General features: G+C 35.0%; 1 protein-coding gene across 1 annotated transcript in view; it reads left to right on the top strand.

Moving 5' to 3' along the window:
• The window catches only part of wcd (U3 small nucleolar RNA-associated protein 18 homolog wicked), a 207,887-nt gene that overhangs the window by 115,122 nt on the left and 68,246 nt on the right, over positions 1-24,519 (top strand). The window contains exons 8-9 of the mRNA XM_090379888.1: positions 412-495; positions 20,621-20,795. Of these exons, the coding sequence (XP_090236014.1) occupies positions 412-495; positions 20,621-20,795 (259 nt within the window). The remainder of the gene's footprint in view (positions 1-411; positions 496-20,620; positions 20,796-24,519) is intronic.

Here is a 24,519-nt window from a genome sequence, read left to right as displayed (position 1 = left end):
TTTTGTGTTCCCCTTTAGACCATTTCTGCAACAACTTAACTAAAGCAGGCAGCCCTCGAACAGCCGACAGTGCCTATGGTTGCTGAGATGCCGGCTTCTGCTTTCGTAGTGCTGCAAATTATTCCCTGTTCAAACTCTTTCAGGTCTTTTCCTTTTCCCATTGTGTGGACTTTATACTGATGAACTGAAAGAGACTACCTACGTTGTCACTATGCTGCACTGTTTGGTGATGTCACTCCTGAATGCTGTGGAATGCATACACTTTTGGCTCATGAGTGTATATAAAAATTTGTCACTTTAAAAATTAAAATAGCAGTTCTTATAGAATAACTCAGACATGAAGCTTAAAGAAATAAGAAAGTGTGTTAATATGAATTTTATTGCTTATTTTGGTATTTTATTATTTTGTAGACTATAATTAAAAGCATCGAATTTCATCCAAGGTCCCAAATTGCTCTTGTTGCTGGTTTTAGTGGGACAACAACAATATTTCAGGTAGGGCCAATTTATAAGTGACCATAACTTTCTTCCATTCATCAATTTACTCTCAATTTTTAAAATTTGAATTGATGTATTTAGTCCTTGCAAAAGACTGTTTTCTCCAAGGCTCAAGAAAACAAGCCAATCTTGATCAAATGAATAATAATGCTCATTGTATTTTTTGCCCCACAAGATATTTTTCTTTGTGAATTTGCCCAAAATGGTCAAACAGTGAACCAGAAATATTGCAAAACAGTTCTGAGGCAATCGCATACTGTTCATAGAAAATGGATGAAAAAGTGGACTTTAAGCAGTTCATACTTGCTAATTGACACTGTCCCTGCACACTCATCACTTTCCTCACAAGAATATTTTGCAAAGCACTCCATCAGAGTGGTCCCCATCTGCTATACTCACCAGATTTAGCTCCCTGTGATTTCAATTTTTTTTCGAAGCTTAAAACCACCTTTAAAGTGGCTTTAAGCAATAATTTCCTTAGTTGTCGCAAGCTTAAAGCCACCTTTAAAGGTGGCTTTAAGCTTGCGACAACTAAGGAAATCATTTGGGATGATTATTCAGGAAACAGATTTGCAACAACTAAGGAAATTATTCAGGATGCAACATTAAATATTAGCAGTTCCAAAAGAAGCCTATCAGAAATGCTTCCAGAAGTTTCAGAAACATTGGAAATGGTGTGAATAGTGTCAGGAAGACTACTTTGAAGGAGATCCAATCAAATAGCCAGTAAGCTTCATAATTTCTCAAACATTAGTCTCCAAACTTTCGGTCTTCCCATTTAGACCCTGAACTTTTTCATCATCTCTTGTATGTTACAGTGAAAGTACCTGATATGCTGAGTTTTGGAATTCAAAAGTACATCACCAAGGGTGTCAAGACTAATACTCAAGATTTCTAAGCGGTACAAGCATAAAGTTTATAATGATTTATGCACCAACATCGAGCCATGATGATGAAGAGGTTGAAGAAATGTACACTGAAATTGAGAGTCTTCTAGATGAGCAGAAAACCCACTACGCTATTATTATGGGGGACTTCAATGCTAAGGTTGGAAAAAGACAAAACAGCGCAGAAAGGGGAACTATAGGAAATTTTGGAATTGGTGAAAGAAATGAAAGAGGCGAAAGACTTGTGGAATTTGCAGAATCTCAAGGATTGTCAGTAATGAACACTTTTTTTCAAGAAAAGGGTGAACAGAAAGTGGACATGGAAGAGTCCAAATGGATTAACAACTAATGAAATGGACTTCATCCTCACTCACAGAAGATATACTGTGAATGATGTTACCGTCCTGAATAAGGTAAATGTTGGAAGTGATCACAGAATGGTAAGATGTACACTTGATATAGATGAAGGAAAGGAAAGAAAAAAACTGACTCGAGTAAATAATACAAAGGTCTTTGAGATAACAGAAGAGGAGAAAAAGCAGTATGTGCTGGAACTTAAGAACAAGTTTGAGCTTCTGCAGACTGCTCAGGACCAAGTTTATTGATGAGGAATATTACAACTTTCTGAAAGTGATAAAGCCCAAGAAACCTATAAGGAAAAAGAAATCCAAAGAAGAAAAAATTTGTCAAGAAACACTTGTTATGATGAACCAAAGGTGAAAAATTAAGAGCAAGATAAACACTGACATGGAGAAAATTGAGTATACAAATTTATGCAAAGCCATTAGAAAGAGACTCAGAGAGGACATAAGAAGATTTAACACAAGAAAAGTAGAACAAGCATTAAGGGGAAACAAAGGATTTAAATCAGCAGCCATGAGCAGTAATACAGAAAGACAAAATGATACCGAAACTGAAGAATAGCGATGGTGTACTTATAAACAGCCGAGAAGGCATAATTGAAATAGCAGAAGACTACTATAGAGAATAATACAAGGACCAAGGAAATGATGCCAGCAGTGGGGAAGATGGATTACAAATTAGCAACACATACGACATAAACGATATTCTTCCTGATGAGGTAGAACATGCATTGAAGAAAATGTAGAATCAGAAAGCCTCGGGGGAAGATAAAGTTATTGTAGAGTTGTTAAAATTGGGAGAAAGAGACATAACATAAAAACTGGCAAGGCTCTTCACAAAGTGCATTAGAAAAGGTGTGATGCCTAAGCAGTGGAATAATGCAATCATAGTTTTGCTGCATAAGAAAGGAGATAAATCAGAAATTGGAAATTATAGACCAATTAGCTTGTTATCCCACATCTACAAGTTGTTCACAAGGGTCATTACTAACAGATTAGAAAGAATACTTGATGAGAATCAACGGAAAGAGCAAGCTGGCTTTAGGACAGGATTCTCAACTATGGATCACCTTCACGTAATATCACAGCTAATGGAGAAAGCAAATGAGTATAAAACACCATTATGCCTGGCATTTGTGGATTATGAAAAGGGATTTGACTCCATACAGCATAAGGCAATGTTTCGGGCACTGGAAAGACAAGTCATAGATACCCCACATATTATGATTTTGAAGAAAATATATGAGAATTCTACCTCCTTTATTAGACTAGACAAAGACTGTAGGAACTTTAAAATCGAGAAAGGAGTTCGACAAGGAGACACATTATCTCCGAAGCTGTTTACTGCTGCCCTTGAATAAGCTTTCAGAAGATTAGACTGGTACGAAAGGAGTCTATGTGAACGGTGAGTACCTAAACCATTTATGATTTGCAGATGACATTGTGGTTATAACCCACAATCCCAAAGAATTAGAGGAAAATCTTAATCAGTTATGCACAGTTAGTAAGGATTTTGGACTAAAGATGGATATGGCTAAAACAAAAGTAATGATGAACAAGTATGCCACAGAAAGGGAAATAATGATTGAAGGAGCAGTAATTGAAAAGGTGGAGTCATATACTTATCTGGGACAAGTTATTAGATGTAATAATGATAAATGGCTAGAAGTCAAGAGAAGAATAAATTCTGGATGGATAGCATTCAGGAAATATAGTCACATACTGAAGAAACTTGGGCACTCACCAAAAAAATGGAAGAGAAGCTGAGAACTACACAGCGAAGAATGGAACGAATTTTATTGGGAATCAGACTGTTGTTAGATAAGAAGAGCAACACGTGGATTAGGCAGCAAACTCAAGTAAAGGACATTCTTATCAAAACTAAAGAACTGAAATGGATAGTGGCAGGACACATAGCTCGAAGACATGATGACAGATGGACTAAGAAAATAACAGAATGGTACCCAAGAGGAGCTAGAAGAAAACCTGGAAGACAAAGGCTGAGATGGATAGATGAAATTCATGAGTTTGTGGTTAGTAAATGGATGGCCAGTGCTCAAAACAGAAGGAACTGGAAAGCTGCTGGAGAGGCCTTCGTCCTGCAGTGGATTGAAAATGGCTGATGATGATGAGTTTTAATAATCACACCAATAATTCTAAATAAAAATGTCAACTTGAATGTATACATTTTTCACATTCACCACTACTTTTATATAATAACCATTTTTCAATGGTGAGTGTTTTATTTATATAGAATAAGTGAGTGGTACGCATTTAGCTAACACAATGTTCAAAGCTGTCTTCTGGTTGTCTTGATTTGTGTTAACTCAGTACGTCACTTATTTTAATAAATGATCATTTTACTCCCTTAAGAATAAATGACAATTAAAAATAGGCGAGCTTAGTGCTTCCAGCTGTTGTTGTTGTTTGGTTTTTAGGAGCATTAGCAACTAAGGCCATATTGCTCCGGGGATATGCGGTGGTCGTTCCCTGACCTTTCCACATCCTCCGTATTTGGTGGTCACTGGCTCGAACCCCGGTCTAATCAAGAAGCATGTGCTATGCACTGCTGCTCCTGCCCACCTGGCTACGGAGGCGCCTATGTGCTTCCAGAACTTGAAAAAGATGCAATTAATCTGTTGTTTTCTTGTTACTTATCTGTCTGTTATTACTTTTTTTTTTTAGAAATGTCAGAAAACAAAGGATGAATGGTGAATTATGATATTCACATATTTTATAATAGGCTTATGTTTGCTGTTTGCACATAGATTTCAGAGTTGCTGATGAAATACTGAATGAATTTTGCTTCTAGAAATAAGAGAGAAAACAGGGAAGAGAGTAATCCAAGCCAAGAGGGAAATGCTCTCCATAAATGGCAGGAAGCTATGCTCATGATAAGATCAAATGCTAAAGATAATTTACAACAGAAAAAAATTTAGAACAACTATGCTGGTAACACAACAAGCAGTATTATTTTCAACAATTAGATAGTATGAACCAGAGCTGTAATACTCAATACGTTCTATTGATATCAGTATTTGTAAAATAATAAGAGAAGTTTACCTCAATATAGTACGTAGAACACTTCCATATGATACTCTCCAGAAATTAAAACGAAAAAATCGAAAAACTTACATAAGAGTAACAAATAGTTTAAAAACAATTAAAACTCAATTTAACACAATTAAAAATCAATATAACACAATTAAAAATAAGAAAATTAATTAAAATATTTTAAAGAAAAAAATTGCAAAACGATTCTCCTTCCCGAAGCTGACAACGCGTCAGGAAGAAGAATCGTTTTGCAATTTTTTTCGTTAAATTATTTTAATTAGTTTTCTTATTTTTAAATTGCGTTATATTGATTTTTAATTGTGTTAAATTGATTTTTTGTTACTCTAGTTAATTCTTACTGTCTTGTTACTCTAATGTAAGTTTTTCAATTTTTTCGTTTTAATTTCTGGAGAGTATCATACGGAAGTGTTCTACGTACTATATTGAGGTAAACATCTCTTATTATTTTACAAATATTTTCAAGAATGGAACATATCAAAACTTATAATTTAAAAGCATAAAACAGAACTAATTCCCCACTTGAATAATAAATAATAATAATATTCTCTTTAATCCCCCCCCGGTTAAAATCCGATAGTCTGTTTGTGACATCATTAATGGTTGCTCCAGGCAGACATACCCTGGTTCTATTCCACCAATCCTTATTACAAAAAATATTTCCTATTTCCCTGAGAATGAAGTCTCCTAATAGAATGAAGTCCTTTTGAACCAGAGTAGTTTGCACTTGGTTATTCTGTTCTGGGGCCCGAATCGGGAGTGCATCACTTGGTAGGCTGCCAGAGTCCCTAACTAGCTCCCTGTTACATTATTCTTGAGGGCAAGCACCCGTTTTTCCTATTCATAATAACTGCAATAATACACCAACCATATAACTGAAACTTTATTAAAAATAAGATCAGATCAAATTAAAATTATAAAATATACTGATAGTACAATAAAAGCAATAAGATAAAATAAGAATAAAATAAAAAAAAACAGAAATTACACTATATGGAATAAAAGTGATAAAAAAACAAAAAAACAGCTGGAGCTTTCAGAGGCGACTGCCTCCTTTATCAACAGTAAGACTTAACTTGTCATGGTACATCCTTAAATAACTGCAGGGTCGTGGCTTGCAGCACATGTTATCCTAGAAGCACGGACAGTATGCTCCACACTTGCACTGAAACTGGAAATAGCTCTGGAGCGTGCTGGACAAAACTGTTCATCCCGTCCCAGAATTATAGTTTCAAAGAGGGGATGAATACGGATTCCCCTGCCTCTGTTAATGGTATGTTCAGAAGAGCAAATCCGCAAACTCTTGAGCCATTCACAGTTCCAAAATCTTTTACAATCTCTGAAACAATGTTTTGTCTCACCAGCATAGCATTCCCCACAATCTGGGCATTTAATCTCGTATATAACCCCACTTGTACCTTGCATGGATACGGGATCTTTAACCTTTGACACGACTGTGTGCAATTTTCACCCTGGTAGTTGCACACAGCGTGTCTGACAATTTTATTCATTTTATCTTGGAGGTGGAAATGGATGCCACCCTCCCTTTCCTTGATGTGTTAGTGTATAGAGATGGCCCAAGAATAAAAACGAGTGTATATAGAAAACCCATGTGTGCTGGGGCAATATACGCATTATAACATGGCACAAGCCAACAATCACAAGGATAGTGTTGTTAGGGCTTTGTTGGATAGGACTGGGTCCCACTGTAGTGCCTCCAGGGATAGAAAGGAGGAGATTAAACATGTCACAGCAGATCTCAGGAAATGCAGGTACCCCCTTGGATAAATATGTTTGGGAAGCGGAACACAGATGAAGAGAGCTGTTTGCACCTATTGCCACCACATACATCCCCTAGTATTTGGGCTTAACTAAGTGAATTGCTTGAGTATTACATGCTTGTCAGACATGCTGTGTGCAACTACCGGGGCAAAGATTGCACCCAATAGTGTCAAAGGTTAAAGATCCTGTGCCCATGGAAGGTACAAGTGGGGTCATATACGAGATTAAATGCCCGGATTGTAGTGAGTGGTATGTTGGTGAGACAAAACGTCGTTTTAAAGATCATATGGGAGAGCATATTAATGTAATAAAGGCTGCAGATTATGGAAAATCTGATGTGGCCGAACATTTTTGGGAGGAGAACCACCAAACTTCACCTGACGATGCCATTATAGTCAACCATTCACACAGATTTTGGAACTGTGAATGGCTCGAGAATTTGTGGATTTGCTGTTCTGAGCATAATACCATTAATAGAAATAGGGGAATCTATATTCATCCTCCCCTTTGAAACTGTAATTCTGGGACGGGATGAACGGTTCTGCCTAGCACATTCCCGAGCCATTTCCGGTTTCGGTGCACGTGTGGAAAATACTGCCCATGCTCCTAGGGTAACAAGTGATCCGAGCCGTGATCCTGCAGTTATTTAAGGATATACTATGACAAGTTAAGTCTTACTATTGATAAAGGAGGCAGTCGCCTCTGAAAGCTATGATTGTTTTTTATTGCTTTTATTTCATATAGTGTAATTGCTATTCTTTATATTTTATTTTAATTTTATCTTATTGCTTTTATTGTACAGTCAGTATATTTTATTCTCTCAGTTTAATATGATCCCGTCTTATACTATATTATTCCTATTTTAATAAAGTTTCAGTTATACAGTTGGTGTATTATTGCAGTTATTATGAATCAGAACATTCCCAACCCCGGAGGCCTATTTGAAGAATCACCTGTTTTTTCATTGACTCAGATTGTTCTAGCAATGCACCAAATTTTAACTTAAAATGGGTACACTCCTTACAATGTAAACAACGAAAATAATCACCAGGTGAGCTATGATTATCCACTAGGTCGACCTTGGAATACATGCCACAGGTTCTGCAAAGGATAAAATCATGGTACCCTCTGACGAAGTGTTCAAGGCAGATCTTGTAACAACCATTGTAAAATTTACTAAATATCTATATTTAAAATATTATAAAAATCAAACTATTACAGAAAAAAAAAACTTATCACAATAAAATTTTCAATATGCTAAATAACCTCTGAACTCCTCCTGTGGTCTACCAATCCCCTCTTATCTATAGTTATTTGTGGTCGCTATGAAAAGTTCCACAAAGCACATCTGCTCACTACAAATGATTAAATGATGCAGGTGGCTCGTCACGAATGATCAAAGGATGCATATAAACCACAATGAACTTTCTGAAGTGCTGAAATCATTAAAGTATTACAGGCATACCTCGGTTAACGTTACCTCTGATAACGAAGCTTCGATATAACGAAGTCGTCAATTTCAAGCCCCATTTAACATAAAAAAAATATTCCAGTTTAATCACCTGAAATCTAAACAAACTGAAGAAATTACGGTAACCTTTGGGGCTTCTCGTGGTTGGTTCGAGAAATTTAAAAAACGGGCCAGGATTCATAGTGTAAAATTAACAGGAGAAGCTGCAAATAAGTTTCCAGAAAAACTAAAGGAAATAATTGAACGTGAAAATTTTCCAAATTTGGTGTTCAATGTTGACGAAAGCGGTTTGTTCTGTAAACGGCTACCAACAAAAAGCTTCATATCTATTGAAGAAAAATCAGCTGCTGGGTTCAAAGCAGCCAAAGACCGTTTAACGTTACTCTTTGGATCAAATGCCTCTGGCGATTATAAATTAAAATTGTTATTAGTTTACTATTCAGAAAATCCGAGGGCGTTAAAAGGTAACATAAAAATGATTTTACCTGTAATATGGAAAGCAAATAGAAAAGCGTGGGTTACCAAGGAGTTATTTACTGATTAGTTTGTTAACCACTTTTGTCCTGAAGTAAAACGGTATTGTCAAAAAAACAACTTTGAAGAAAAAGCTCTTTTGTTGTTAGACAATGCTCTGGGACATCCTACTGATCTTAACACGTTGGATACGTGCATTCCTGTCAAAGTTGTGTTTCTTCCAGCAAACACAACTTCCCTGATTCAACCATTGGATCAGGGAGTAATAGCATCATTTAAAGCTTATTATCTGCGTCGAACATTAAGCAGTTTAACTGAACTAGAGGATAAAGAGGAAATGACAGTTAAAACTTTTTGGAAAAACTACACCATTAAAAACGCAATTGAAAACATTGATAGTTCTTGGAAAGAAGTCACTAAGAAATGCTTAAATGGAGTTTGGCGCAAAATATGGCCAGAAGTTGTACTAGAAGAAGAAAATAACATCCAAGAAATTAGAAATGAAGTTATCCAGATGGCTCAATCAATAGGTTTCGAAAATGTCGATGAAGAGGATGTTAGAAATTTATTGAACGCAGAAGATAATGGTTTTTCAGTGGAAGATTTAGAAAACCTTGTTAGCAATGAAGACGAAGTTAAAGAAGTTCCTGCCGAAAAAGTGTTAACAACCAAAGATTTAAAAAGGTTCTTAAATGACATTGAAAACGTTTTAAATTTTTTTAGTGAAAATGATCCTGATTTAGGAAGAAGTATTATTGTTAAGCGATCAGTGTTAAATGCAACTCCGTATAGGCAATTGTTAAATGAAAGAGAAAAAGAGCATATACAATCAACTTTAGACTCGTATTTTAAAATGTGATTTCACTTTGTATGTAAGTTGACTGTTTATTTAATAAAACTTTTCTTTGTCCAAAAAAAAAAAGCTTTTCATTTTCTTTACGTAAGAACGTATCCCTATTCTGGCCATAGTATTTTTACCTCTGAAAACAAAGTTTCGCTTAACGAAGTAATTTCGTGGAACGCATCCTATTCGTTATTCGAGGTATGCCTGTAAATATTAGTAGTGATGATCCAAAAGAGTTTCTTAAAATGATATGTAACAATAATAATGATCAAGAGGTGGGGGTGGGGGGGGAGTAATACACTTGATCTGATTATCAGCAGTGATTCTTCATGCATTAAGAATCTTCAGATAAAGGGACCACTAAGTGGCATTAATTACAGTGTATTGATGTGAGATTTACTCAAAGATGTAACCACCATCAGGGGTAAAGGGAAGGGTTTTTGCTTTCGTAGAGGTGACTAGAGTGGTCTCAGATAGTTTTTAACTTCTATACAGTAGAACCAACTGATATTACCAGCAGCAAATTCTAAATGGGAAGCATTCACGGAAGTTATCTTGGAGTCTATTTCATACCAGCTAAGAAATAATGTTCAAGGTTTAGGCCCAAATAGATCTCAGATTATTATTATTATTAGCCATATGGTGCAAGGAAGCCTGAGGCTTATGCTGCACCAGCCAAAAAAAAAAAAATAAATAAATAAGAGAGAACAAGGGACAGAAGTAGAAAGGAATCACCAAGAAAGAAAAGAATCTAGCTCATGAACTAATGAGACTTGTGGCAGAAAAAAAAAAAGTGCATGGGATGCATATAAATTATCAGGAGACACAGAAGCCTATGGTAGAGATAAGCTAGTCTGTAATCAAATAACAAAGGAGGTCTGCCAAACAAATGCAGATTATGAGAAATCTTTGGCAAAGGATGCAAAGAGGAACAGCCGAGACTTCTTTACTTATGTTACCTCTAGAAAGAAGGGGATGAATCAGATTGGTCAGCTTGATATCGATGGTTCAACTGTTGATGATCCTGCCCAGGTGGCCAACAAACTGAATGAATATTTTGCAACTACATTCACAGATGAGGAGTTATTAAGGAGACGTTTATCAAATTGTAACAGGGCACTAAAGGATTTTGTAATAACTGAGAGCAGAGGAGGAGAAATTGTTGAAGTTAAACATAAGAAAAACACCTGGGGTCGATAGGATCTATCCAGTTATTTTAAAGGAAGCAGCAAAGGAATTAAGCAAACCCTTAGCCATGATTATCAGAGTATCCTTAGACTCAAGGGAGGTCCCCACAGACTGGATATGTGCTAATGTTCTCTAATTCACAAAGGGATATCAAATGGTGACAAGAGTAATTACAGACCTGTTAGTTCTGAGACTCAACTGACTTCATATGCGATACAAGGTGACCAGATGAACGTGCACATGAAAAAAAGCCCACACAAAAATTCTGCACAGAAAAAACCCCACTGTCATAAATGCTCACATGAAAAATACCCACATGGAAGAATGCTCACGTTATTTTTAGTTTACAAAAAACAAATTATTTCATATTTCAAAACACAACAAATGTTGTATTTATATATTTAATTTTACTTCTATATGGTGTATTTTAATATAACTTTTGATATAAAACTTTGATTTTAATATAAAATAGAATAGGCCTGACGTAACCGAGTGGTTGCGAGTGCAGTAGCACATGCTCTTTGGGTGGGCCAGGGTTGAAGCCTGTGACTGCTAAATATGATTTATTGTAAACTCCACTGACCTGGTAGTCATGCCGGAGTATAAACAAAAACATTTATATTTGGATGTAAATGTTTGCAAGGGAAATTACAGGGAATGAAATGCTCTGGTTTTATTGCAACTAAAGCCTTTTATTTTATTTATATTGTGAAATCAGTAGGGATTACCTTTATTTTTGATATAGGATTGCTTCTATTTCAACCAACTCTCCTAGTCCAACGCTTCAAAATTTAATTGTAATGATGATATAAAACTTATCAAAAATATTAAACATCTTCCCCACTGTCAGAACAACAGTGAATCAAACTCCACAGTCTCAATATTGAGTGCTCAACACAACCCCACTCTTCAACCACCATACCTCTGCCAGTAAGGAAAATATTACGTCTATCAACATTAAATTTAAAATTTTTAAATTTAGATAGTCTAAAAAGCTTAGCTGCATATGGGACATTTTTTTCTCTTCTTTCCTTAAGTTAGACTAAAACTTTTTGAAACTACATGTTCACAGGAATAAGAGCAACACAAAAATCAGCCAGAAGCATTTGTCTTATGTAGTCATTTTTGTTCTTTGCGCATGCGCATAAATGACTAATCGTCCGATAATAAGAATGGTCTATGGATATTAATTGAATTATTACATAACTTTTCATCTCTAGGGTTTCTGCAATTATAATTTAAACCTTTATTTAATAGCATTATTTGTTGAGATGTAAGCATAACAAATCAGTTCTTTACATTATCTAATATGGTAAGGTCGTCATATGAACCATTGTGCAAATAGACATTATTAGTTTGGTTGTTCACAGAGGTATCATTAATATGAGGCATATTTTACTGTGAAAGGTGTTAGAATTTTTATCCGCGTTTCAAGTGTTGTGATATCCATTGGGAACTTCTCAACAAATAGCACTATTAAATAAAGGTTTAAATTATAATTTACCCCCACAAACCCTCCCTAAGAAACAAATGATTATTAATCTTGAGTTCGCACTTAGAGATTTACTCCAAAAAAACACATTGATCCAACAGACTAATCGCATCATAAACCAAACTATCCCTTCAAGATCTTCTAAAATAAACAGAGAAGCTAATGCATTACATACACTTAAACAAAATTGTGATATCATTATTCAGAAGGCCGACAAGGGTGACACAGTAGTTATTCTTGATAAAGGAGATTATATAAATAAATTGCTTATATTTCCTTACACAAAGCAGGGTACCCTGCTTTGTGTAAGGAAATATAAGAAATTATTAATAAATGCCAATTACATTCTCTTTCAAGAAAAAATATATAGACAGATTTTTGGCCTTCCAATCGGTCTAAACATCAGCGAACTCATTGCTGAGCTATACTTAGATAAATTAGAGAAGATTCATCTTGATCCATTTATACCACAGATCACATATTATGGAAGATATCTGGATGACATCCTGATTATTATAGATCATTTGACCATAAACAATGTTCTACCGGTTTTTAATAATATCCATTCAAGATTAAAATTTACACTGGAAATTGAAGCAGAAACACACTCCATTAATTTTCTTAATTTACTGTATACAGATTAGATCATAAACTAAATTTTAGTATATACAGAAAACCAACTAATAAGAGAATGCTTTTATATTTCCATAGTTATCACCACTATTCGTATAAAAAATCAGTCATGTTGAATCAATTTCTTAACGCTTTTAAATATTCCTCCTCTCAGATTTCATTAACAACAGAGATAAATGAATTAACCAGAAGATTCAGAAATAGGGGTTATCCTTTAGCCTCTATAAATAAAGTTAAAGCATTAGCACGGGGAAAAAATAAACAATAACTTCTCAACACACATTGTATGAAAATCGGAATTGGACAAAAAACATTTCATTACCATCCCATATGTCGCGCATTGGTACAATAAACTTAATCAAATATGCAAGCGTACTGACATGAAAATTATAGCCAAACCCATGAACAAATTATACAGGTTTTTTAGAAATCGATCGCTAAACACTACTACATTCCACTTACAACATAACCTCGTAGACAGCATCGCGTGTAAAAACTGCGACACCGTTTATGTAGGATCTACCATGGGGGTGGCACAGTTTCAAGCAAAAGAACACGAAGCTTCAGTTCGGGTGGGTCAGGCAAATGCTTCGGAACTTTCATATCATGGGAGCCGACCGGGCTAGCCGAGTGGGTAAAGTACCTGCCCGGCAACCCAAAGGTCGCGGGTTCGATTCCCGCCTTGGGCTTGGATCAAAGTACTGCAAAAACCTTGGGAGGTGCAATATGACCACAGAAGCCGATGCGCCAACAACTACCAAATCAAAAAAAAAAAAAAAAAAAAAAATCATATCATGCAATAAATGAACAATATTCATTCAGCTTTAAGGAAATAAAAATTATAAATATTCAACATAACTACTATAAATTACTTATTGAGGAAACCCTAGAGATGAAGTTATGTAATAATTCAGTTGATATCCATAGACCACTCTTATTATTGAACGATTGGTCATTTATGTGCATGCATGAAGAACAAAAATGACTACATAAGACAAATGCTTCTGGTTGATTTTTGTGTTGCTCTTATTCCTGTGAACATGTAGTTTCGAAAAGTTTTAGTCCAACTTAAGGAAAGAAGAGAAAAAGTGCTCCATGTACAGCTAAGCTTTTAAGATTATCGAAATTTAAAAATTTTAAATTTAATGTTGATAGATGTAATATTTTCCTTACTGGCAGAGGTGTATGGTGGTTACAAACCGGGGTTGTGTTGAGCGCTGAATATTGAGACTGTGGGGTTTGATTCACAGTGAGGGAAGATATTTAATATTTTTTATAAGTTTTATATTGTCATTACAATTAAATTTTAAAGCATTGGACTAGGAGAGTTGGTTGAAATAGCAGTATCAAAAATAAAGGTAATCTCTGTTGATTTCACAATATAATAGAATATGGGAATTATTGAGCACTTAACAGCTCTCTATTATTAAATTTTATTTATAAAAATAAATTATTTTTTATCAACAAACAACTAATCCAGACATATTTCAGTGATTTATTTATTTGTTAAGGATTTGAATAGAATTTTCATTACCGTAAGTTAGCCAATCTCTACAAGTATTTCAGTTTGTTTTCTATCTGCTGATATTCCTGCACAAAAGTGGCAACCAAATCATGAAGTGCATCATACCTTCTCTTTTTCACCTCTAGATGGACCTGCCTGTGCATTAGCCAGTGTCAATCTGTGGCAAACCAGGTCCCTCTTCGGTCCATCAAACAAAAGCCACACGCTGGGATGACTGCAGTGGAATAGGAAATTAAGTACATTGTGAAATCCCTCACAACAGTTTGTAGTTTTAGGAGACCATTCAAGAGCTGCATCATGATTATTCCATATTCTTATTGGAAACTGGGGATCTCTACCTATTGCACCCTCAATGTATGTGGAAAAGAAGTACATGAGCACCTCATTATAGCTATCTTCATCTGGAAATGTGGCAGCCAGCTCATCAAAGACACTTCTTACATCATGGACTGGGACAAAAGTTAATGCTGCAAGAGACTTCAACTTGAGTTTTTGTATTTATATCAGTTTAAAATAAAATTCAGTCTTCAAGCCAACATTGCTGCTGAGTTTCCTGATGAGACTCTGACACCGATGGAAATAGCGCCATTTGACTTCAGCATGTGGAAAGGCAATCCTCAATGCATTCATGCAAGCCTTTTCAAAATCCACTAAAACCTTTTGAGGCACCAGATTTGGAACCAACAGCTTCATGATTTCAAACATTCTATCATAAGTATCCAAGTTCTTTTTCTGTAAAAAAAATAGAAATACATGGCAGATATGAGTACCCACCTTGGCATGCTATGTATACAGTTGGTAAAATATGTTTGGAACTTTATCAAAGGTGCCATCTCCATAAATTGTATCTTTGTTCAATTCAGCCAAGAGTTCTTTATACCTAAAACCAGAATTCTGTCTGGATCATCCACACCTGAATCATGAAGTATCAGTTGACGGTACTTCTCAGAAATGTCAAATTTTATCGTTGTTGGATTAGACAAATGACTATCTTTTTTGTAATTGAGAAGATTTCTCTCAGTGGATGATTGTTTAGGCATATGGGCCAGTACTTCGTTACTCAACTCTGAAATCACATTCCCCATCACATTGCAAGGAGTAGAACTAACTACTCTCGTGTTGCCTCATTTTGCTTCTGGCAACGTTGGCTTCTGCTTTTTGAGGACAGGAATCATTACAATGTTCGGTTCGTTGTTGTACTACATTGCCATCTTTTGTCTTCATAACTGAACGACAATTGAGGGTGCAGCAGGTAGAGATCCTCTGTTTCCAATAAGAATATGGAATCATCATGATGCAGCTCGTGAACGGTTGCCTGAAACAACAAACTGTTGCGAGGGATTTCACACTGCACTTAATTCCCTATTCTACTGCAGTCATCCCAGCGTGTGGTTTTTGTTTGATGGACTGAAGAGGGACGTGGCTTGCCACAGATTGACACTGGCTAATAGATGGACTTGCCTGTGCTAATGCATAGGCAGGTCCATCTATTAGCCAGTGTCAATCTAGAGGTGAAAAAGAGAAGATATGATGCACTGCATGTCTTGGTTGCCACTTTTGTGCAGGAATATCAGCAGGTAGAAAACAAACTGAAATACTTAGAGATTGGCTAACTTACAGTAATGAAAATTTTATTCAAATCCTTGACAAATAAATAAATCACTGAAATATGTCTGAATTAGTTGTTTGTTGATAAAAAACCAAAAAGTGTGGACTATTCACTTTGTAAGACAGAAAAAAAAAAATGTATATTTTTATAAATAAAATAAAAGGCTTTAATTACAGTAAAACCAGAGCATTTTATTTCCTACAATTTCCCTTACAAACATTTACATCCAAATATTCTATTTTATATTAAAATAAAAGTTTTATATCAAAAGTTATATTAAAATACATCATATAGAAGTAGAAATAAGCTATATAAATTCAACGTTTTGTTGTGTTTTGATATATGAAATAATTTGTTTTTTGTAAACTAAAAATAATGTGAGCATTTATCCGTGTGAGCAATTTTCCATGTGGGTATTTTTCTTGTGAGCATTTATGACAGTGGGGTTTTTTCTGTGCAGAATTTTCGTGTGGGCTTTTGTCAGGGAACTGCGATACAATGTCTCTTGAGATTTAAAGTTGAAATCAACACTGCTATACCACTATGAGAATTCAAGAATGTTGAAAGACTTCAGCTTCTTGAGGTTTTGGAGTCAAATAAGAGAGATTGGGTTACTGGGGGCTTATTTCAAGAGTGGTTCTGCCATCATTTCTTCCTTCAGTAAAGATTTACCACAGCTTAGCAGAAGAGTCATTGTGTATTTTCAACAATGTTACAGGTCACCTAGACAAGCTTGATGAGATGAATTAGTGATGGGGTGAAGGAGACGAAATGATAAGTGTCTTTTCCCAATACGAAATCAATCTTACAGATCTTGGACCAGAACATTATTGCTAAATGAAGTAATATTACCATATTATCACATTCACTAAGTTTTTGGAAACCACTGATGGAGAAAAGCACTCACTTTAAGGGAATGTTAGCAATTCTTCAATTTCAAGAATGCAATAGAAAACATTGCAGTTAGCCATGAAGTCAGTTCCTACTGTATGAATGCTGTGTGAGGGAAGTTATGGCCTAAATACATCACCGTTTTCCATGTATCCCAAGAAGCCGTAATTGAAAAGTATAGGGAAGAATTGTTCAGTTTGAAATTGGAGACCTATATGGTGAAGTATTGTTAGTTGCACACAGTACTGAGAAAAATTTATTCAAAATGATGAATAAGAATAAAAAGTAGTTAGTTGCGAATCAAATAAAAATAAATTTGTTATTTGAAATGAAATTTATTCTGTTAAGAAGGATAAATTATTCATTATTCAAATAATTTTTTTATTCACAACTAATGAACAAATTTTTATTTATAACTTACAAATACAGTTTTATTTGCAGCATTATCCGAAATAATCATTTACTGGGTGTGACAATTGCGAATTTAAAGGAAAAAATTGTCATTTATAATTTGAGGAAATGTTCTGTGTGTGTGTTATTAATCCCAACCATTGATTTATAGCTTTGATGGCCAACCTACTTGCTCAACTGATGTCATCTTAATTTTTTTTATTACCAAAACACAAGTATGTTGCTGCATCTAATCCATATTCTGTAAATTTGCCTTTGGCATAACCCTTTTCTCAAAAATTTTATCAGTAGGGATGAAAGGACATAGGCACCTGTATGCAGAGAAATCTTCCAGTGCCTCATAAGATGCCCCTATTGCAGAGAGAGACCTTCTTTATAGCAGTGAAAATTGGTTTCTATCCTCAACAACTGGATTCTAAGTTCCTGGCATGAAGATTGAAAGTTACTAACCCTTTAAGTGATTATCATTAAACTAGTTTTTAACAGTGTTTATTTATCTGAAAACTGAGTTTATCACTTCCCTGCATCAACCATTTATTATTATAACCTGCTAGTCTATTATCCATCATTCTTAAGGAACCAGTTAATTATAAATATTTAGAGGCCTACTCTATAGGAAATCCATGCAAGAACCAATGTCTGAGTGAATCAGGTACTGTGCTTCTGTCTTGCACTGGATATTCACTAGTCTGTCCAATTGTCATCACATATTATTGCAATTCCATTATTTATGTTCATGTATTCACTTATTATTTGTTTATGCTGTCCAGCCAAAATATTATGATCACCCCCATGTTTCAGCAATCAGCTGTTCCTCTCCTCTTTGTCACACGTGTCACTGTGAGAACCAGTAAATGTGGTACGGCAGATTCGTGGCTTTCAGTCCATATGAAGTGCCTGATCAAAATAGACAAGGGACGTGATCTCGCAGACTTTGAAAAAGGGATGATTGTCAGGTACAGGTTGAAGGGTGGCAAGTATTACTGAAACCACAAGTTTTGTAAGCTGTTCATAGATTGCTGTATTAAAGGATTAAAGGATCCTTTTTATTAAAGGATTAAAGGATCCAAGAATTAAAGGATAGTGGACAGAGCAGCAGTAACCACTCTAGCAGTGAGCACCCATGCCTCATCAATGGTTGTGGTGAATAAGGCTGTCCTGTCTTTTGCAAGTAAATAGACTGAAAATGGTGGAACACCTGATGGTAGACTTTAACCTGGGTATGACCAACAGTGTTTCCAAGACCATGATCCAGTGGACCCTCCTCCAGTCAAGGTACTGTGATCATGCCAATGATGCCTAAAGTTTGCCTCTGGCAGTGCCATTTTTCCAGTCACCAGTGGTAAGATCATGCAACCTTTTCCCAGTCATACTGTTGATGACTGGGAAAAGGTTGCTTTTCCAATGAATCACATTTTCTGCTATGCCACATGGATGGTAAATGGAGGTACAGTGGCATGCTGCAAAGAGAAATCACTCCAATGTCCTGGTCCAACAGAAACAGACAGGTGACAGTAGTGTTTTAGTATGGGGATGTGTTTCTGGGAACCTCTTGGAGCCCCCATACCTCTAGACCACACTCTGAATGCTAAAAACTACCTATCCATTGTGACTGATCATGTATACTTCGATGGTGGCTGTCTTCCTAGATGGCACAGTGTGTTCCTGCAGGACAGTGCACTCTAACACTTTGCTAATATGGTTTACCAAACTTGAAAGTGACTTCCAGGTGCTACCTTGGCCACTGAAATCATCATTATGAATTTCATAGAACATCTGTGGGATTATATGAATTGGCAGATCTGGCATTTAGCTGTTGCACCATAGACTACTGCAGATCTGTGGAACACAAACCTTGTGATGCAGTACCATGTGGTGATATTACTGGCAGAAAGGGGAGGACATACCCACTATTTGTTAGATAATCATAATGTTTTCACTGGACATTGCATGACATTGCATGCTTTCTTCAAGCTGTTGACCTTTTGTCTACATGCCATATTGGGTATTATTGCAATCATACCCAACGTATATCTACAATATAAAGATTTATTTATTTATTATTTTTATCACATATATAACTATAAAAAAATTTCATGTTCACTTCACTCATTCATGTTTTAACTGATGTTGAGGTTTAAGAAAAAATCATGCTAGGGATATTTAATATTAATTATATCAAGGGTTTAGTGTCAAACAACATTAACTACAAAATAATTTTGTAATAAACATTTTTGTAATTAACCAAGAAAAAGTCATTTGACATTTTCTTGGTTTACTGGAAATGTGCTTATAGCCTAAGCACATTTTAATTATTGAATATTTTAATCTGATCATAAAACCAACCGTCTTTGTCTTCCCCTGTTTGGGTTGGAGTTTTCAAATCCAATTTTAAGAGACTCTCCTCACTTAAATATTGGCTTCTCAAATGGACCTTTTCAAAGCCAATTTTGAGAATATCATCTCGAAAACGATTATGGTCAAATGCTTAAATTACTCTTCATTAGATTTTGAAATTGTGAAGTCAAATATATCCCTCTCATCAAACTAGAACTCAAATATTGACTTTTTTTTTTTTTCTGGGAGAAGTAATTGGGCAGCAAATTCTCCACTGATCTCACAAGTTTGAAGCATAAATTAATTTCTCTACTTAACAGACTTTCAAATTAATATGCACTTTCTGCTCTGCCTGATTCTTCAAACATTGGTCCTATCCTTCTTACTTCTGATTGGACTTATTTTAACCCGACATGTAAAAGAATTGTTGAAATGCACTCGTAATCCAGTCTTATTGTATAGAGTCATCTCCCAAAAGCAATCTCTTTGTTAACATTAACTATTAGTTAATGTTAACAAAGGGATATTTAATAATGTAAAATTTAATTTACTTTTAATTTAATAATTAAAAGTAAATTAATATGGTATAGGATACCATATTAATTTACTCTTATACTTTGTTTTTCTCTATTTTTATATTGAATATTCCTCTCCAGATTTAATGTTTGTGACAATACTTATTTGTCATTTTATTGAATTAGTTTTATATTGCTGTACGTGTTTTTGTCATTAATGTTTATTCTAAATATTTTATTATAATAATTATTAATCATCTTATTTTATTTTATTATTATTATTGGTGATTTTGTTTTATTTTATGTATTTATTTTTTTCTTCTAATCCTTTTACTGTCAACTTTAATGCTGTAAGCCCTTCTGGCAATTCAGCTGTTTTTGGAGTGTGCCTTTTGCTACTGGTTATGGTACACATCCAGTTGTACTTGTGATTTACTCTAGGAATACTTGGGTTGTTATGCTCTTCAACCCAACCTGTTCCAACTCTAACAGTAACATACACAGCTGTCACTTGTGCAGCTGTGTATGTTACTGTTCATACTCAGTGTTTCAGCAGTATATTGATTGATTGATTAAAATGACTAAAACTTCAAACTGTTTCCCCCCCCCCCCCTTTCTCCCAAAATTAGGTAGATGGAAAGGTTAATGCTAAAATTCAGTCTGTGCACTTTGATCGGTTCCCAATTCATTGTGCCCACTTTACACTGGATGGTGATCAAATAATAGTTGGATCCAAAGAGCGTGGACATTTTTTTTATTATGATATGATAGTTGGAAAGATTATAAAGGTCCCTTGGGACAGAGGTAAAGTTACACTACAAAATCAGTCCATTAGTCCATTTATTTAAAATATAATATGCATCTGGAATGAAAAAATTTGCAGTTATATTATTTCCCAAAATTTCCATACATGTATAATATTTTAGTGCTGTTTTTAAATGTTTATATAAAAAAAAAGTAGAAATTAAAAAAAAAAAAAAAAAGCTTTGATACAACATATCTATTCTTCTACATATGTATTTCTACATCCTACATATTCTTCTACGCATGTATTTCTACAGCCTACATATGTATTTCTACATCCTACGTATTCTTCTACGTATGTATTTCTACAGCCTACATATGTATTTTTACATCCTACGTACTCTTCTACGCATGTATTTCTACAGCCTACGTATGTATTTCTACATCCTACATACTCTTCTACATATGTATTTCTACATCCTACATACTCTTCTACATATTCTTCTATGTATGTATTTCTACAGCCTACATATATATTTCTACATACTCTTCTACATATTCTTCTATGTATGTATACAACATCTGTATTCTCAACATATATGTAAATTAAGGGCAATATAAACATGCACAAGAATAAAATTGAGTATACTGAGTTATGCAAAGCCATTAAAAAGATACTGAGAGAGGACATAAGAAGATTTAACACAAGAGAAGTAGAACAATCATTAAGGGAAAACAAAGGACTTAAATCAGCAGTCATGAGCAGTAATACAGAAAAGACGAATGATATGAAACTGAAGAATGGTGGTGATGGTGTACTTATAAATAGCAGAGAAAGCATAATCAAATAGCAGGAGACTACTATAAAGAATTATATAAGGAGCAAGGGAATAATACCAGCAGTGGGGAAACTGGATCACAAATTAGCAACATACGACATACCTAATATCCTTCCTGATGAGGTAGAACATGCATTGAAGAAAATGAAGAATCAGAAATCCCTGGGCAAAGATGAAGTTACTATAGAGTTGGTAAAATTTGGAGGAAGAGACATGATGCAGAAACTGGCAAGACTCTTCACAAAAAATACTTTAGGAAATGCCGAAGGAGTGGAATAATGCAGTCATAATTTTGCTGCATAAGAAGGGAGATAAATCAGAAATTGGAAATTATAGACCAATTAGCTTGTTGTACCATATCTACAAGTTGTTCACAAGAGTTATTACTAACAGATTAGAAAGAATACTTGATAAGAATTAGCCAAAAGAGCAAGCCAGCTTAGGATAGGATTCTCAACTGTGGATCACCTTCGCATAATATCACAGCTAATGGAGAAAGCAAATGAATATAAAACACCATTATGTCTGGCATTTGTGGATTATGAAAATGCATTTGACTCAATACAGCATAAGGCAATGTTTCAAACACTGGAAAGACAAGGCAGAGATACCCCATACATCATGATATTGAAGAAAATATATGAAAACACTACCTCCTTTATTAGCCTAGACAAAGACAGTAGCAAATTTAAAATTGAGAAAGGAGTTTGACAAGGAGACAATATCTCTGAAGTTGTTTACTGCCGCCCTTGAAGCTTTCAGAAGATTAGACTGGTTGCATGAAGGAGTAAATGTGAATGGAGAGTACATAAACCATTTATGATTTGCAGATGACATTGTGATCATAAGCCACGATCTCAAAGAATTAGAGGAAAATCTTAAATCAGTTATGCAGAGATAGTAAGGATTTCAGACTAAAGATGAATATGTCTGAAACAAAAGTAATGATGAACAAGTATGCCACAGGAAGGGATATAATCATTGAAGGAGCAGTAATTGAAAAGGTGGGTTCATATACCTATCTGGGACCAAGTCATTAGCTGTAATAATGATAAATGGCTGGAAGTCAAGGGAAGGTATAGCATTCAGGAAATATAGTCACATACTGAGGTGCAATATCCCAATTTGTCTGAAATGTAAAATAATGAACCAATGTATACTCCTGTATACTCCTTACCATGACATATGGAAGTGAAACTTGGGCACATTGATAGAATGGAAGAGAAGCTGAAAACTACACAACGAAGGATGTAATGAATTATATTAGGAATCAGACTGTTAGATAAGAAGAGAAACACATGGATTAATCAGCAAACACAAATAAAGGACATTCTTATCAGAACTAAAGAACTGAAATGGACTTGGGCAGGACACATAGCTCAAAGACATGATGACAGATGGACCAAGAAAAATGGTACTCAGGAGGACCTAAAAGAAAACCTGAAAGTCAACAATGGAGATGGACAGATGTAATTCACGAGTTCATGGGTAGTAAATGGATGGCCATTGCACAAAACAGAAAAAACTGGAAAGTTGCTGGAGAGGCCTTCATCCTGCAGTGGATTGAAAATGGCTGATGATGATGTAGTATTCTTAGGTATACATATGTTGTGTTAAAGCATTTCAAAAAATCTGTTATAGCATTTGTTGCATAATGAAGTGGACAATTTAGTTGGTCTTGAGTGAGGATTGCATCCCCCCCAACCCCCATCTCAAATTTCTCTTTTGGCAAAACAGACAAACTGGCTATAGGCCACACACAATTCACTGTTACAGTATACTGATACCACCATAGCCTTAATTACTATTGCACAAAAACAAACAACATTGCAGCACCTAATGGAAAATCAGCAATTAACAGTCATGTGGCTTTTATGAGACTCAAGTCTTTCACCTAGATGTTACCTATCTACTCAGGTGGACAGGCTAGAAAGGCCCTGTTGCTTAGCTGTCACAGTCTTCCTTTCACAATGCACACCACAGCAGGAATGTTTGAGCATATTTGGTAGCCAATAATTCAGTAGCTGAGGTCTGTATTCAAGTGCAAGGATGTAATCTTGAATGGATATTACAAAGTCAGTCTAAAACTTAAAAATTAAGGATTGCTGTGTTTTTATGTCTTTTTGAAACATTAATGTAATATTTCAGAAATAAAGCATTTTAGGACATGTTTGCATGTCTCCCATCTCTCTATCTATCAATCAGATCCCAGAATGTTTTTGTATGTATTTTTGAAACACCCTGTATACAGTGTCCCAGCCAAACTTCAGGGGATGATTCCTTGAACGATTTTAAACAAAAAAAAAAAAAAAAAAAAAAAAGGATCTATGTATCAACATAGATCAAATTTCAGATAGGTGAGGAATAAAAAAATCATGAAATGATTTTTTTATTCCTCACCATTTCATGATTTTTCCAGTAGCAACTGCAGCACTACCGGACTGTGTATATGTTGTAATCTAGTGGCATTATGTAGTCTAGTTCTATATAGCATGTAAGAACATGTAAACATTGTTTGGTTGTGTGTTACTGAGTTGACTGTTTTTAATTGTATCGTTTTACTAACAAAGATGCTAGCTAAGCTTTCAAATAAGTGCATCAACATCTGCTTTATTTATGGTTTTTGTAACAGTAATTTAAAAACAACTGTTGAGGAATACTGATGGAAATTTGCAACCATATTGTCCCTAATGAACAGGTTCTTATCAATATGTATGACATGTGCCATAAACTGGATTGTTTGGTGTTGCATCTGGATGTAACATTAATCACAAAGTTCAGAATAATGTAATTTGCGTAAACAGTGCAGTCCTGTTAGAAATATTCTTGAAATATCAACACACTTTGGAGTTCCTAAACGAGTGTTTGAAGGATGCTAAGTGAAGAGTGTTTACTTCTTTACATTTGCAATAAGTATAGCTCCTTGAAGAGGCACATTATGAGTT

Source organism: Mastigoproctus giganteus, chromosome 8 (assembly GCF_048544385.1).
Source record: "Mastigoproctus giganteus isolate SK-2022 chromosome 8, ASM4854438v1, whole genome shotgun sequence".
NCBI classification, from domain to species: Eukaryota; Metazoa; Arthropoda; class Arachnida; order Uropygi; family Thelyphonidae; genus Mastigoproctus; species Mastigoproctus giganteus.
Note: the sequence above shows the minus strand (reverse complement) of the source record. Positions and strands in the feature narration are given on the sequence as shown.